General features: G+C 41.4%; 1 protein-coding gene across 1 annotated transcript; it reads left to right on the top strand.

The window, feature by feature from the left end:
- The first annotated feature begins 6,178 nt into the window (after window positions 1-6,178).
- On the top strand, window positions 6,179-17,054 carry tbca (tubulin cofactor a). Its single transcript, XM_069701777.1, has 4 exons — window positions 6,179-6,315; window positions 11,642-11,747; window positions 14,288-14,374; window positions 15,878-17,054. The coding sequence occupies exons 1-4, from the start codon at window positions 6,263-6,265 to the stop codon at window positions 15,956-15,958; spliced, it is 327 nt and encodes a 108-aa protein (XP_069557878.1). The 5' UTR covers window positions 6,179-6,262; the 3' UTR covers window positions 15,959-17,054.
- Window positions 17,055-17,296: the final 242 nt, after the last annotated feature.

Raw genomic sequence — 17,296 nt, 5'->3', positions numbered from 1 at the left:
ACACACACACACACACACACTGGGCTGCAGCGTTGGACCCTCATGGAGAATGATTTTAGGAGTGAATAGAGATGAAGGAGGGGATATTAAGTCAGTCTATATAACATCCAGGACACAATGCTGCAGTGATTGATGGGGACAAAGTGGGAGCAGCAGGACAGGAGGGGAGGGGAGGGAGGAAAGGAAAGGAAGGGAAGGGAAGGGTGGTGGTGGGGAGGGGGGGTTATATATATAGAAGGAGAGAAAAAAGAGAGGAGAGGAGGTGAACAGAGAGAAAACACATTTCAGGAGGGACCAGGCAGAGTTTGGAGTCTATTTGTATGAGTAATCAGCACACACACACACACACACACACACACACACACACACACATATATATATATATATATATACACACACACACACACACACACACACACACACACACACACACACGGCTCCCTCTGTCAGCCGTGTTTACTCACTGATTTTCTCAACAAGACAGCCATTGACACTGGATGGATGGGGCTAATCCGACACAGAGAGGAGCAGCTCTGCCGGGGTTACAGGTCTGAGATGGAGCTCCCTCCTACGCCCCCCCTCACCTAATCTTCCGGCAAATATTTATCACTATCAATTTAGCCTGACTCCGTGACATTAAAATACCACGTATAGATAACCTCTTGCTGGAGAATCGATCGGAGCTCCCGCTGCTGAGGATCAGATGGAGAAGGTCACATCACACCTGATACCGAACAGGTCGTCTGTGATGCTGCTGCTGCTGCAACTGCTGCAAGCACTGCTGCTGCTGCAAACAATGTTGCTACAGCTGCTACAAACACTGCTGCTGCTGCTGCTGCAAACACTGCAGCTGCAAACACTGCAGCTGCAGCTGCTGCTGCTGTTTGTTAGGATGTTTTAAGTCTGGGACATTTTGAAATGTTGAATGATCTGAGTGTTCCTGATAATTATCAGAACAAACCAGATCAACAAGCTGCGGACAGGTTTCATTAAAATAGTCCCTGAATGAAATCTGCAGTGAAATTTCTGCATTATCCAAAGTAACAGGGACACTAATATTGTAAAGAGAATTGAGTTGAGGCAGAGAACACATTTGAGTGATAAATATCTTTTAAAAAAAAGTGGAGAATTAAAACTGTCTGCATGTAGATGGAGCTGAGAAAATGTTTCGTAGTTTGAGTGAACTGACCCTTTAATGTTTGTGCTATAAAACGTTTGAAAGCCTCTAAACGTGGCTTTATGAGACACAAACAACAAACACACAACACTTTAGTCTTCATCAGTCAGAGATGTTATTTCTAAACTTTATTATAATTCAAGCGGCTGAGGTGGTGGTGGTGGTGGGTGGGGAGGAAGGGGGGCTCCAAGCAGAGTAGCCCGGCTGATTTCTCCTCCTCCTCCTCTCGCTTCCCGCTAATTGACCGGCGGCGTTCATGCACACATTTCTCACTAATTTCACATTTGCTATTCCTGCAGAGGCCAAGACACGTCTGGAGGAATACATATCATCCTCACAGCAGCAGCAGCAGCACAGTCCATCAACGGTGATTCCCCCCCCCCTCCTCCCTCCCATCCCCTCCCCCACAACACACACAACACACACACACAACACACACACACACTCCACCTCCACCCGCCTCCCCAGCTATAAATTAGCTGTTTTGTTTGATAATCAAACCTCTTCGATTCAGTCTTGTTCTCTCTCTCTCTCTCTCACGCAAACACTCACACGCACGTGCGCACATGCTATTTCTGATGGAGAAAATTGCCAAAATGAATTGATAACAGATTTTTTTTGGAGGAAGATAACTAGTTTGCAAATACACACACGTGCTGCAGCAGTATAAAGACTACAAGTGCGCGAGGCAGCGTATTAGAAAAGTCCAAAGTCATCCAGTTTGCTCTAATCATTACAATTAGTCGTGAATTATCACCGGACTCTGACAGACGTTCCTTGTAACTCTCTTTTATTTCCACCCCGCGCTAATCAGCGACTCTCATTACAAACGCTGATTAAACTGCAAATTACCAGCAGCGGCCCCGTCCGCGCCGACCACAGCCCCGCTCAATATCAATTAAGTCCAGCAGCCCGTCTGGAGTCTCCCGTCGCTTCCAAATGCTTGATAGTGCCACTTATTAGTTTGGAAAACTCGGAAAATACCAATAATCAACGGCCATGAAGCTGCAGGGAAAGAGTCCGGGGCTTTCCCTCCACTCAGATGCAATCACAACAGCTCGGCCTGATATAGGATTTCTCTGTTGCTGCTGCTGCTGCTGCAGCTGCAGGCCTGGAGTCCGTGCACCGGCACGCAGACACCTCCGCCATCTCTTTATTCATGTCTTTACAGGAGAGTAAAATATATATTAGACCAGTTGTGGTCATATTTAGAAATCAGGACCTGCAATAATGCATGCAAATCTCTAATCTGACATCATTAGACGGTTCCGGCTGCAGAGAGAATGAGCTGCTTTCTACCCTCTTATGTTAACCTATTTAGTCTTGGTATAATATAAATTAATAGCAGCTCATTATCATCATTCTGCATGAGAAGGGAATCCCGGTGCGTGGTTGTTTTTTATTATTATTAGGCCTTTGGGCAGGAAATTTAACCCCTTGGATGGGCAGTGGATCTGAGGAGGAACTGGAGGAAGTATTAATATAATTTATTGAAGTAAAAGTAGTAAAACATCAAGGTAAAATACTCCATTACTAAAATACTACAAAGTAAAAGTTATTCATTATTCATTCATTATGCAGAAACTTGACCCCATCTATACAGAATATTATATGACTGGATTATTTTGTAAAATTGTAAATATTTTAATGTTAATTTTCCTCCAACAAACCTTGTGTATAAAGTGATACAAAAAGTCCTTAGAAAACTGTTCGGGTTGAAAACAATGAGATTATTTTTTATGTTTAGTTTGTTGTGGAATTAAATTTGGATTTACAGCCTTATATTGCACAAACAGAGCCAACATATATAATAAATCTCCTGTGTGCAGGGCTTTCAAGCATCTCAATGAAAATCAGAGCTTCTGTTGGTGGAATAAGGAATTTATTCATATGAAATACAGTATGTTTCTAATTTTTTTGTTAAAGCAAATATTATACATTTTTGAAAACATTTCACAGTATATTTTTATTTTTACATAATTTGTGGCTGAATGTGTAAAACAAATTAGCAAAACAATCTAGAATATTCTAAAATAGTTTAGTGACCAATTCAAGTAAAATTATATTTCAAGGAACAATTCCACCAATACAACTCAATTACTGCATGTTTGTCCTATAAATCTCTTGGCATAGTCTCATTCTATATCTCGCCTTTTTTGGAAGGAATTTGGCTACTTCCTATATTGTTTATCGTTCATACACCACCAGATGGGACTTTTGTTCCCACAAACTTTGCTCATGTTTTTCATCCTGACAGTGATAAGATAACATTTTATTGATTTTGACAAGTGAAAAAAATATAAATACTGACCTTGTGATTAATGTAATTTATTTTTAATGCAGAAAATGTGGAATATGGCTTTATTTATCATGTTTGAGAACATGTTTGAGAGTAAGAAAAGGTGTAAATTTCCTCCCTCTGTCATACAGCAGCAGCTGTGCTCCTCTCCTCCACCGCTGGCTTAACATCTCCGCTCATCAGTTGTGTTGTTGTGATCAGTTATGATGAGCAATTAAGACATTTAAGTTGAGTTTTGAACATTCGGTGTATAATTAGCATTCTGCTATTGTGGAAAAGTTTAGTTAAAGCTGTTAATGTGCAGAAATGTATTAAACTTTTAATGTTATTGGCAAGCAGGAGTCTGGATTGTTATAATACATATATTGTTTTGACACAGGCTGCCTCGTAAAATACTATGAAATTGATTTTTATTTCATAGGTCATATAAATCAATATCAAATGCACAAAGATTCAAATGATATTGAATGTGCTGTCTTTGTAGCGCAGCTTTATGGGGCATGTCAATCGTTTAGTTTAAGTGATATACTGTGTAAATAAGAAATTGGCTTATTTTGAGGCTTATAAACCTTAAAGTACGCACAGTGTCACATATTTCTGTATATGGAGTTTAATTCTCATCGAAACTCAATGTGAAAAGCCAAGTTAATGCAAAAATAGTGAATTTACCTGCAAATAGATCTGAATTACATTTAGAATAAGTTGTAAAAAGCAAGTTAGTTTGTTTTTTGGACCTGCCATAAGACCTTTAGGATTTTTGATTTGGGATCAGATTGATGAAGAGGAATACGTTAAAGTACAACAAAGACAAAACGTTCAAATAAATTTTACTGCCGCCACATAGTTTTTAAAAATGAAGCATTTACGTTAACATTATTCAGATAAGGACCAACATGCATGTTAGAGACCTTAATAGACAGAGAGAAAAAAATCTTGAACAGAAGCAAACAGTAAGTGTCACAATTTAACTGCAAATATATACAGTTATACCTTCTTTGGAACGTCATATATAACTATATTGAATTTAAGCAAGAATTGATGTAAACATGCTGATAAATAATTGGATAATAAGGATGAGAACATTTTTATGGTTATAATTTGAAAGTGACAGATTGTGTTTAACTCTTGTATTTTGGATCTCCCGGCTAAACGCCAGTTTCTCCACAGCTGTGTCAATTGAAAAACTAATTTTGATGCATATAAGCTCAATAAGACGCCACGCTGAAGTTATATGGAGAAAATTCAGCAGGCGAAATTATCTTGGGGCATATAATCCCACAAACAGGTGAAACCAGTGATTAGACATGGCCCGTTATTGGTCACAACCTGCCAAATGCACGAGTCAGTACCTTGGACAGCTCCCTCACCCCTGGCAGCCGCAGGATCAGGACCACGGTCAGCGCAGCAGCATGCAGCTCTGATTCCTGACTAAACATGTTGTTTGGTGTTTTGGCTTGGAAAAGATTTAAATATTAAAGTAATAACACTGACCACCAGCAGGGTGAAGTCTCAGCTTTACTTGGTATAAATGATCAGACAGAAGCTGCTGGACTGGATGTGATGGCAGGAGGTGAACTGCAGCAACAACACTGTTCAGACCAGTCAGTGGAATTTGCTGCAGCCCATAAGTCATGAATAAGAAAACAACTCTGTGCACATGTACGAATCAAACATTATTGATAAAGTGAGCTGGACTGACCACGGAGGATCTTCCCGACTAGTTAAAGGACATGAATTTAATGTTTTTTTTGTGTCTTGTTTATTGCTGCATTAGAAATGTTGATAATCATTCACGAACAAATTTGAAATTCTGTTGCTTCTGAGCACGCTCAGCTCTGCGGCTTCCCCTAGATTCAGACACTTGGAGTAGATTATAACATTAATGATGACTTGATTCCGTTCAGCTGGAGAAGTTTCAGTGTGTTTCTGAAATGCATGTTGGCTCACCGGATTGTCGTACTGGAACGGCTCAACCTTTCATATTATTAGTTACACTTGTTACTCTGCTTCCTGCTTTCTGCACAGAGTAATTGTTTTATTTTTAAGAGAATATAAGAAAGATTTCATACTGACTGTTTTAAATGACGATGCAGTTCTTTGTCACATTTCTCACCAGGTTTGAGATGTAGTTTATAACTCCTGTTGGTTTTGTTGTGATGGCAGTCTGTTGATATTAAAATAAAGTTTAAGAGACACTTTTAAGGTCATTTTCACTTAATAGGTAGTAGATAGTTAATCGGCATATAGGATTTACATTCCTAAACTTAAACAGGCCTATATGCAGACACACCACATAACTCTTCCACAGTTATATTAGTAAGAGTTTATGTACCTCTTTTGAGCAAAGATAAAGATAAAGCTCAAACAGTCCTGCAGCTGGTTCTCATTTACCACCACTATAGTTTGAAAAAAACAAAACTGTATAAAACTATATTATATTATACTATATTATATGAATGTTACTCCATAAGAGCTCGTGACTTGAGTGAATAAGGACACCTATTTATTTATTTTTTCATGATACATTTCTCGTAGGGTTCTTTTAAAAATGTAATCATTTACGGACAGATGTAATTTAAAGGAGCCCACAAGACCAGACGAGCCCCCTCCTCACAGTGGTTTCCCTACTGGACTTAAGTCAGTCAGACCCGAACACTTGAAAATGAGCTGCTCTAAAAATCGCTTTATCTGCGATCAGCTCGCCATCCTTGACTTCCGGCACACCGCAGACACTGTTCGCTCACGACCGCACCGTTTCTACCGAGCAACACGCTCCATCTACGGCCATGGCAGATCCAAGAATACGGCAGATTAAGATCAAAACTGGTATCGTTAAGAGGTGAGGCGGGCTGTTCGTTATATTTAAAGACGACTTTTAGTATCTCCTACAAGCGACTTGTAGTAGGTAACGTTAGGCTATTGCTAATGAGCTAACTAACTTAGCCGGAGAGGGGGGGGGGTGACTCGACGAAGGCCGCACGTATGAACGTTTGTCCGGGAGGTTTTTTTTTACTTTACTTCGGTGTTCGAGCGCGGCCTGCCGGAACGCAGTAATCGGTTTTCATTGTGTGACGGTACCTAATGAACACTTGTGGTGCGACGGTAACAGCTCACGGTTCTCTGAAGGTAACATTGTTCTGTTGTAGTAATAATAATAATAATAATGTGACTAATTTAACCTGAATCGTCGGTTGACTGATGCTAGCGGTTAGCTATCGAGCTAACATGCCTTTCGGAGGTAGGAACGCGTTCTTGCGTCGTCTTGCGTCGTCACTCGGACTGTGATGGATTCTGCGTCAACCGAGGTCGTAGCTGTTCATTTACCATCACATCAGATTTATGTAATGCCTTGTAAATGTTAAAATGACTCGTGTCGTCACAGGGATGCTCACGCTGCCTTAACCTGGCTGATGACTAGCCACCTTTCTCACGGCCCTGCCTGTGATGTCACGTGTGTCATCACGTGGTTGTCAGGCACCGTCACTATACTCCACAGGAATATCCGTGTAAAATATAATGCTGCTTATTTCTAAAATACTAAATTCATTTGTAGTTAGTTGGTTGAAAAATAATATCGCACATCCTTTTTTTTTAAATTTATTTTTTAATTTTTTCAGGCAATCATGGTTTTTTTACCATGTATTCTTGTGCACATATTTACAAAGTTAAATGTGTTTTAAAACCTAATCTGAAATGACTACTACTACTGTAACATTACCTACACATACTGCAGGTTTACCTGCATCTGTGTTTTGGTGCATGATTTGGCATCAGTTATGGAGGAGGATATCTACTGTCTGTAAGATTGTTATAGTTTGTGGATATCATACTATTCCCCCTTTTGTACTGTAGACAGGTTATGCAGTTATATTGTTTGTTTCTTTAGGGTTTAATGGGCAGTTCTCGGTTTTAGAAATCTGGCAGGGTGATATTAAAGTACTACGTGATGGGAGGGAATTCAGGTCTTTTGTTCAAGTTTCCCTTGGTGACACCTGAATGAATTGGTGCAATACGAAATAGTCCTTGCAATACTTCTTCTTTTTTTTTTTTTACTTTGTCTTACAAGGCTATCTTTTTTTTTTTTTTTTTTTTTTACATATGGAGGAGCAAACATGGGGAATTAAACATTTTAGGATCGGTTTATAGAGTAATTCAGTCCAGTACGACATCACTGCAGTGGACTACAGCCTCAAATGATCTGTCAAGGAGTCATCAGTAACTAAAAGGGAAAACACTACAAAGGTTTATCTCAGAACTATTTTATTGGACTGCTTTACAGTGTTGTTAAGTGAATGAAGTCTACTGCTCGTTCTTTCTGCCAGTAGTGGATTTTCATTGATACAGTTTGCAGTATACCTTTTAGTATCCGCTTATCATAGTCGATAGTATTGAGTGACTACTTCTCAATGAAACCAATACATTATTCATCTGGTGTTTACTGTAAAAAAAAAAAAAAGCCACAAGTGTGGCATTTTCCAAAAGAAAACAATAAATTACTTTGTTGGCCTGCATTGTGATCACCTAAAATGATCTTAAGAAAATAATGTCAACACCACAAAACTGTACCTTGTCTTATCTTGGATGTAATCCATTTTATTAGGTACAGAAATGCAACAATCTTGCAATAAATCCTGCATTTTCAGTTTTTGTTTGGTCAGAAAGTTTGACTCAACACCTCACATTTTAAACTACAACGAAACAATATCATTTTTATTTGTTGGAGAACTCTTGTATTAAGTTGTTGGTTTTAATGGCGTAGTATATATTTTATGTCCAATTGCATGCACCGTTCCTTTGTCTTTCCACTGTTTACATGCTTATCCAGAGCTGGTGATGAATGTTTTTAATCTTAATTCTTTGTCTCTTGCAAACAAAGGATAAATAGAAACGCTAAACACTCGCATTACATCCAGATGGATCTGAAATGGGACAGAACATTGACTTTCTGATGTACAGTCGGACCTGTGAACTCATCAGGGAAGTATAAGCCGGCACAATAATACAACTGGCATCAATTCTGAGTTTAGGTCTAAATTTCTACAATGACCAAATTTACCAGGCTGGAATAGAAAATATCGTGTACATTATGAGGCGTGGTGCGATAAGGGGCTCAGTGGTAGTGTGAGTGTGTCTCTCATCGATCAGGCACACCTCTAATTCCCTGCTGTCAATGGCGTTTGTGTAATGTGCTATCGATTGTGTTTTGATGAGGGTCAGATTACTAACAGGCTCCCTGAGGTGGTAATGATGGAGGCTGGGTCTCCCACAGAGTGTCCAGGAGTGGTCATCAGTACAGGTGTGTACTCGCCCTGCCTGCTGCTCTGAGGTGTCCGAGGTTGAGTACACTGTTTGAACGTTAGACGGCAGGTATTGCAGCCTGCCCTCTCTTGACCAAAAGTACAACGTTGACATGAGCTCTTAATGAAGCTTTTAGGTTTGAATGTACAGAGCGTCGTCGCTTCATAACCTCGTGTCCCTCCCGTTCAGCCTCTTCCTCCCGTGTCTGTCTCCTCTTCCTCTCCTCTCCTCCTCCCTTCCCCTCTCTCTCATATATTGGAGTTTAGAGGAAACCTGCCTGCTCTTTTAGCCAGGCCTATTTCCAGTGGCTTCTGCACATTCCAGTCAGTGCCTTTCTGCCCTAGCGAGGCGGATGCCCTTAATAAAATGACAACAGTAATTTGCCTTTGTCATTCCGGTCCCAGCGCAGACTACATCGTGGCTCAAAAATACAGTGCTTGGTAAGGCGGTCGAATGTGTGTGTCGGCTGGCTCTAATTCCCTTTTTTTTTCTATTTTCCACAGAGCTGCCTTTTCCATTAAGGCTGAGGTGGCAGGTCTATTTAAAACCAGCCACGACCCCACCCCTCATTCACACAGCGCTCCAAGTCTGGGAGAAATAAGAAATTAACATCAGGACTGGAAGGGGAGGAATGGACATTTTGTTATTAGACTGTCCTTCAGTTTTATTCAAATTATTCCAGCCTTGCTCCCTCCATCTTTTCTCCTCTCTCTGCCACCGTCTTTGACTCTAAACAGGTGACATCACTCATTCTGCATCAAGCACGAGAGTGGAAGACAGGAGCTGCGATTGCATATGGTGCCTGTTTAAAAGCTCCTTGATGGAAGTGTATAAGAATGAGTGGTAATTGATGTAAAATATGACAGAGTGCTGCTGGCTTCCTCAGCTGAGCGAGGAGCGCTGCAGCAGGGAGGGAAGGGTCTCCAGTAATGTGACTGACTAATGAAGGATTACTCACTTACACACACACAGCTGATTTTATGAAAAATGAAATTTGTGTTGTCATTCTAACAAGCAGGCGGAGCCGGAAAAAGACTATTAGTTGGAAATCATTATCAATAGGGATATTTTCAAACCCCATTATGCCAATCAGGGTCGGAATCTGCTTAATAGATTTAGCTCCATTTGGACCGTAATTGATAAATAATCAAAATTTATCAATGTACTCCAGCCCATTTTCACTAACAATCAAGGAAAAGAGGCCCATTTACCACCTGACTTGGTCCAAATTAGGGATTGAATTGGTGATCAATTAATCTCTAAAAAGGTGTGTGTGTGTGTGTGTGTGTGAGAGAGAGAGAGAGAAGTTAACAGGGACAGAAGGTTGTGTGTGTCTGCGTACGGCATGTTAACTCAACCCTAAGAGAAGTAGAGGAACCGTCATGGACAACACGGTTTATGTTCAACTTGTAATTTGGTGTCACTCGGCACTTTAAAATGACGAAATTCTAAAACTTATTTATTTGATATGTGTGTTGATAACAGCAGATTGGTTTCGTTTAGGAACAATTAAGAAAACTCGATAAGAAGTTCAATAACATCGATCAAATTCTAGCTTGAATAATACATTTCTTTTTGTGGTCCAGTATTCTCATTGTTGTTAAAGGAATATGTAGTGAACATGTACATTAGGATAATTATTATTTTACGATTTATAACGTTTTGCAGAGGAAACATTTCGTCAAAGGAATAATTGATAATAAAATAGTTACAGTTGAAACACTTGATTTACTGCATAACTGAGTAAGTACTTTAATTGAATATGTTAAAATTGTTTAAAGTGCGTGTTTGCAATAGACATAAAAATGCGGAAGTGCCTTACAGTGTAATACCGCTGAGAGCCACTAGGGGCTCAAAAACCCTCTGGCTCCATAGACTCCCATTCAAAACGCATCAAGTTCTCTCCTGAAATACAACGTGAATACATTTTGTCCTTCTGGTGTCATTTGCTAACTTTCTTCCTTCTGAAAATAGTCCCATCAATAATTAGATATTAGAGCTCAAAGAGAAATATGTTTGGGGGCGTTTTGAGCGACATGCCTGGGGTGCAGATAGTTTTGCGGTATAAGTGGGCGGGGCATGATGTCCTGGAGCTCTCAGTCAGATCCTCCCCAGCTTCTCCAGTCACTTCTGGCTTTAAAAAAAACAAAAACAAGATGGCGACAACCGAAATGCCAGACTCAATGCTGCGAAATATCATTTCATAAACCAGTTGGTGACGTCATTGTGGGGTTGTGACTTTGTCTTCACCAACAGTAACGATATGTTACGTGTACAACTTATCTATGCTGCCCCAAAAGTGGCCCAAAAAAATCTTTACATTTGCGTTGCAGCCAACCACAGTTTGTTGTTGCAATTAAAAGACTAGTTTATCGAACGTAGCGCAGGTGCTGACTTGTATTTTGCGATCATCATGCAGAGTACAAAGTATTCTGACGTTAATGTAAAGCGAAGGTTTTGTTCTAGAAATATTCATGTCTTTCATGCAGATGCATTTTTTTATTTATTCCCCCCCCCAAAAAAGTTTGTTTTTAGATCACACTGTAAACGATAAGCTGCATTTCAAAGCTGAATTCGGTGCTGATGTGCAGCTGGCAGCGGTGAGGAGGAGTGATGTGTTTGGAGGTTGTTATTGAGGTGTGTATCTTGCCGTCCTGAGGGAGATGATCTCGCTGTGTCCCCTCAGTCACAGGACCGCTGCAGAGAATGAGGATAGATGGCCCTGTCTGTAGAAAGTGACCATCACTGCCTGCCTTTCATGCTTCAGTATTATGTGTCTGTGAGGCCGCGCATGCACGTTTCCTGTTTGATGGAGCTACTCTCTGCCTCTAACCACGTCTTTTCCTCTCCTCTTCGTGTCTCCGCAGGCTGAGCAAAGACAAGATAGCGTACCTCAACGAAGCGAGGCAGCAGGAGGAGAAGGTGGAGCGGCTGAAAGCAGAGGACGGAGATCATTATGTCATCAAGAAACAGGTATGTGACTTCTGTACGTTTTTGCTCCTTCGACGCGCCAGCAACAATCACGCGTCTTAATTCTGCGTTAGCCGCTCATCGCCACCTGTCCCTCAGCCGGTAGGAGACGGCGGTTTTGTTGGGGAGCGAGTTGCTTCCCGATGAGTTTCGTAGCCCCTCGTTCCTGTAATGAGGTCAGTCCACAGTGATAATGAAGAATTAGGTTTTGAGAGGAGAATCATTAGTGATTTTGTAATGTACTCGATGCAGATGTAATTATATCATGTTACTTTATAGGAGTTTGATAATTACTGACACATGCTGGTAATTTAGTGTCCCTAACAGATCAGTGGCCCATGTCCTGCTCTCACTCTGCCTCCGCCTGCATCCCTCCATCACTCCTCAGCCGCACTGTGTTTTTAGAGACTTTTTACACTCCGACGTGTTTCTGTTCGCATTTTCAGATTTTATAACGGACAAATTGAAACACGATGAGATCATGACTTAACACAAACGCGCAGATACAGTCCAGGCCAAAAGAGGAATTATTTAGGAAGAATGTTTCTGCTGGGAGTAATAATCCCATTTAATATATTACTATAACCAAATGATCTGCAAACTTGAACGTCCCAACTATTACCTTTTTACTGGGATTCATTTCTGCATTGACGTTTAAAAGAAGCGTGATGATTTCGGTGACGCTCAGTTTCCTCCAGCACTTCTATCAGGTCGACAGTTTTTGGCTGAACTGTTACAAAAACAACAACTATCGATTTGAACTGGTTGAAACTGGGTTCGGACATTTGTGTCCCCCTTCAGGGAGAATTGTCATAAATTTGGAGCTGCTTGTGTCTGGTCTGTGATTACTGGCCCCACCAGCTGTTTATTGGATCTCTATGCTCTCCTTTTCTCTCCTCCCCTCACTCCAACCAGTCGAGGCGCATGGCCGCCCACCTCTGAGGTTGGTTCTGTCGGAGGTTTTTCTTCCTGTTAAAGGGGATATTTTTTTTTCGTCTCAGGAATTTGTTGAAGTGCTGGGTTCTGTTGTAACGACTTTACTCTGTTAAATAACTCAAAATAGCTTGTGTTGTGAGTTCGCGGCAAATAAATAAAATTGAATCGAATTTGCTGACTTTTCTTCTGAAAGGCAGCCAATAGTTTGTTTACGAAGGAAATAAACTGACGACAATCGAGAACCAGCTCGTAGGCGCGCCAACGTCTTGACTGCAGAAATGAAATGTGGAATTACAGCTGTCACAGATGATAAGCTAAAAAAAGACAGGAGAGAGTGAGGCTGACAGACAACATGCACAAATGTGTATTTTACGTGTTACTGTAGTTCATATGTAGTTCATATACCAAACGGACCGAATATAGAATATATATATATATATATATATATATATTAATATAAATAAATAAATATATATATATACTTTTTTCTATATTCGGTCTGCTATGGTTCACCAGTGCAGCTCCAAACCTCAGCAGGAGTTCTGGGACGGTGTTAATGTCTCCTCTGCATGTTTGAGGCTCCTCATCTGATGATGTTTACTGCGAACATTAACATTCAGCGTGCGTGTTGTTTGTGTTTGTTCATTCGAGGAGCGGCGGCTCGGGCTGAGCGGCCGGCTTGGTTGGTGTTAAACGGGGAGATTGAGGAGGCCAGATGGATTATGGGTGGAGATGAGAGGTCTGAGGCAGGATGGATTAGAGGTTTTTATTTTAATGGAATCAATACGCCGTAAGTGTCGTCTTCATCCAGAGCTGATGGGATCATTCCAGCACACCGGCAGGGCACCGTGACTTCTCTCTGTTCCACCACTCCTCCGCTCACCTTGTCACATCGAGGTGGCAACCAACTCCGCTAGTTGTCTAGCGTCTTTCAGCGTGTCAGTTAGGCTCTCAGATGAACTCATACACAGGCAGGCAGGCAGACGGCTAGTGTGCAGCACCGTGTAATGTACATGTGTGTATCTGCGTCCGTGTTGTGCAGCTCGACAGAGGGCTCGCCGAGGAAGCATCTGTCATGAGTGAGTGTGTCTGACAGCGTTAGCCAGCTCCTCTCTGCTCTTTAGGGTGCCAGCTAGGGGAATTCCACATTAGCCGCGGCTGTGAAAGTTCCCCTCGGCTGTAACCCACTTTCACTGCAGGCGCAGTAAAAACCTCTCTACGCCTGATCACGGCGCCCTCGGCTCAGGGTCGCTTCATTCATCCAGGTGTGCAGCCGGATCGAGGCGGTCCCCCGCTGCCCGAGTCCCGGCCCGATCGATAACTCACTAACATTTTTCATATTGCCGGCTTGTCGGGAGATGTTAACCACGGCGGAGCGCGTGGGACACCCTGCACGCTGCTGTCAGGAACAAGGCTGCGGCACAACCCAGCCAATGAATATGCCCGTTTCTGGCTGTTCAAATTAATGTTGTAAATACATGTTTAATAATGTGTGTGGTTGTCTTTGTGAAGTCTGGTAATGACAAATGTAGTCGGGGGGGGGGGGGAGGGGGGCTTTCTGATGAATAAAGATGGGGGTGGTTCTGATGAGGTCTCTGTGGTTGCAGATGGAGGTATTGCAGGAGGCCAAAATGATGGTCCCAGACTGTCACCGCCGGCTGGCCATTGCACACGCAGACCTGATGCAGTTATTAGTAAGTAACGCTCACCGGCACCGTGACGTGTGCCGAATCTTTTTCATCTCGCACCAGGACAGACCTGCACCGATCCACGTATTGATCCGTTTATGTAGTGGCTCTTACTTTGTTTAAAAAAAGAAAACATGGAGCAATTTTATCTGTTGGACAAAAACGACTCTCATAAATCTGAATCCCAGCTTGTGTTCCACTTTTAAATTTCAACACCACGAAAGGAAAATTGGTCGCCCTTCCAATCAAGTGTATCTTGTTTTAGGCTTTATTTTTTTTTAATATTTTAAGTAAATTTGAAAATTTAAGAAAAACAAGAGGTATTATAATTAAAACTTCATTCATAATTGATTCCTGGCCATTATGGTGCTGAAAAACATTATTACCGTTTTAAAGATATAATGTGAGTGGATGCTTTGATACCCACGAGTCGGGACACCTTTTAAAAGTGCGTTCATTGTTGCCATGACGACAAAGTTTGCATAAATGAAAAGAAGTCCTATCTTTTAACCGAGTGCCACTAGAGGTGGCACTCGAGGTGACAGGCCTGTGGTGCAGTCAGGTTACAGCTATCGGTGGGCGGGACGTAGTATCGTCAGGTTTCCAATCAGATCAGTCAGATCCACCGCTCGCTCCTCCCCACCTCGTCCAAATATGGGCAATTACTGCTCCAAAATAACAAGATGGTGAAGGCCTGAAATCCGAACTTGAGGCTTTACAATGACACTTCCCAAACCAACGGGTGACGTCACTGCTGGTTGATGCTTGTTTTTAACACGCAACGTTGCTCAAGTCATCTCTTCAACCCAAATTATTATCTTTCGCTAAGCAGGTGGTTTTTAATGCCTGAAACCTGACCATGAGCTCCAGTTTAGCGCGAGTTGGAGAACGTGTTGCTAAAGTTTAATCGGGAACGTGTTTTTTTTTTTTTTTTTTTTTTTTTTTTTTGGAGCTCCGAGTGAACTGAACATGTGAATATGCTCAACAACACGCGTTGCACCAAGGAACTGTATTTCGGTGTCTCTTCAACCAGCGAGCGTGCCGAACCCTGCCGCACTGAGGCTGATATGGAGAGAAGCAAACATAAGCATGCATGTCTCAGGGTCATCTCAATTAATGCAGAGCAGCAGTCAGCAGGCGGTTGGGGGGGGGGGGGTAGGCAGAGGGAGCTAACCTAGAATTAGCAACATGTCTCCTTCTCTCCCTCCTTCCCTTCTCTTAGACAGACATGTGCGTATGCACACGCTCATCACAGTTGATTAGCGGAGCTGTCGGCGCGGTGACCACCACAGGAACTCAAACACACTTGATTAAAAGACACGGACACCTTACAGTCACGTTAATCCTCCGTCCAGCCCGTCACTGCTAAATTTAGAGCCCAATAACCCAACAACAGCCCAGCGCCGCAGTTCACGATATCGTTTATACACAGTTGAATCAAAAAAAGTTTGTTGTTATTCCTCATCCTGAAGGAGAAAACCAAACCTGTGTGTGTTTGTTTCTTCCCAGGAAACAGAAGAGGATTTGGGTGAATCACAGGAGTACAAAGAGGCGAGGAACATGTTGGACTCAGTGAAGCTTGAAGGATGATTTCTGATGTGTTTCTGGGAGATTCGCTTGCTTTAAGTGTCCATTCCTTTTGCCGAGCCTCGTTCGAAGCCGCGGCGGCCGACTAAATCCATTCACAGTCTCCGTTCCTGATGTAATTATTTCGACTGTTTACTGTTAACGTACCACTACGCCTCTCCTGTGTGATACGCCCACGAGAATACATAAAGAATACAGTTTATTACAGCTGAGTGGAGGGTGTTTCTTTAGATTTCATTAGTCGTACTAACAGTCTGGACTTCACACACACACAGTTCAACACACACACACAGTGTCTTTTCTGCTGCATTAATGCTGTATGTTAAAGCTGTGGGGCCACTGGTAGACACTTTTCTCATTTTAAATTTCTCTTTTCTTTTATGTGTCTACAGGAGCTTCACTTTTTTTATCAGAACATCTAGAGCAACAGTTAATGATTGTTTTCAGTGTTTATTAATATGTTGATCAATTAAAAAAACAAAAAATGATAGAAACAGTTTCTAACTGTCCAAAATCCAAAGATACTCAGTTCACTGATGTAAAATGACACATTATATCATTTGAGAAGCTAACGTGAACGTTTTTTTGTTTTAAATATATCTGGAAACCATTTCAAATTGGGTTTATTTGTTTTTTTTCCAATCGTCAACTAATCATCTCAACACTAATTGATTGATTTAGTTTCAGTGTTTGAACTGGTTAAGATCACAGCAGCTTCACTATTTACTAGAATACTATCAAAACTAATAATTCACGATTATTTTCAGTGTTGATTTGGTTGATAAACAAAAACAATAGAAAATATAATTTGTAACTGTCCAAAATCTAAAGATATTCAGTTTGCAGTGTTACAAAACAGACCGTTTTATTATTTCAGAAGCTAACAGTCAACATATTTTGTTCCATGTCTTAAAACCTTTTTACATTGGGATTATTTTCCGTTTGGTCGATTAATCCTCACATTATTTCGTCACTATCTGAGGGCTTTAATTGCTCAGTGTGTTCACCTGCTGGTTCTCCTGTTAACGGTGAAACTGATTGTGTGTTGATTCTCTACAATAAACACAGGCGCTCTTCGTGCAGCCTGTCAGTAGCATGACCAACGCTGGATGTGTCCGTGAATGACAACACAGGCATCTATTATCCAAACGAACACACCTCACATTAAGTCCTTCCTAAATAGTCATACTAATAAATGAACTCAATTGCCAGACAAATTAAGGTTACATTTGACTTGATCCTTATTTTACAGATTTCGATAATTATCGGGATCACTCCCAAAGTCTCATTAGCACCCTAATGAGGCGCTGCTACTCCGTGACATCTACCCCGCTCCATCTC

The sequence above is a fragment of the Brachyistius frenatus genome, unplaced genomic scaffold (genome assembly GCF_029030835.1).
Source record: "Brachyistius frenatus isolate BFR_SWC_R1_liver_20210118 unplaced genomic scaffold, ASM2903083v1 Contig_3, whole genome shotgun sequence".
Classification (NCBI taxonomy): Eukaryota; Metazoa; Chordata; class Actinopteri; family Embiotocidae; genus Brachyistius; species Brachyistius frenatus.
The sequence above is the reverse complement of the archived record's forward strand: the minus strand, read 5'-3'. Positions and strand labels throughout refer to the sequence as shown.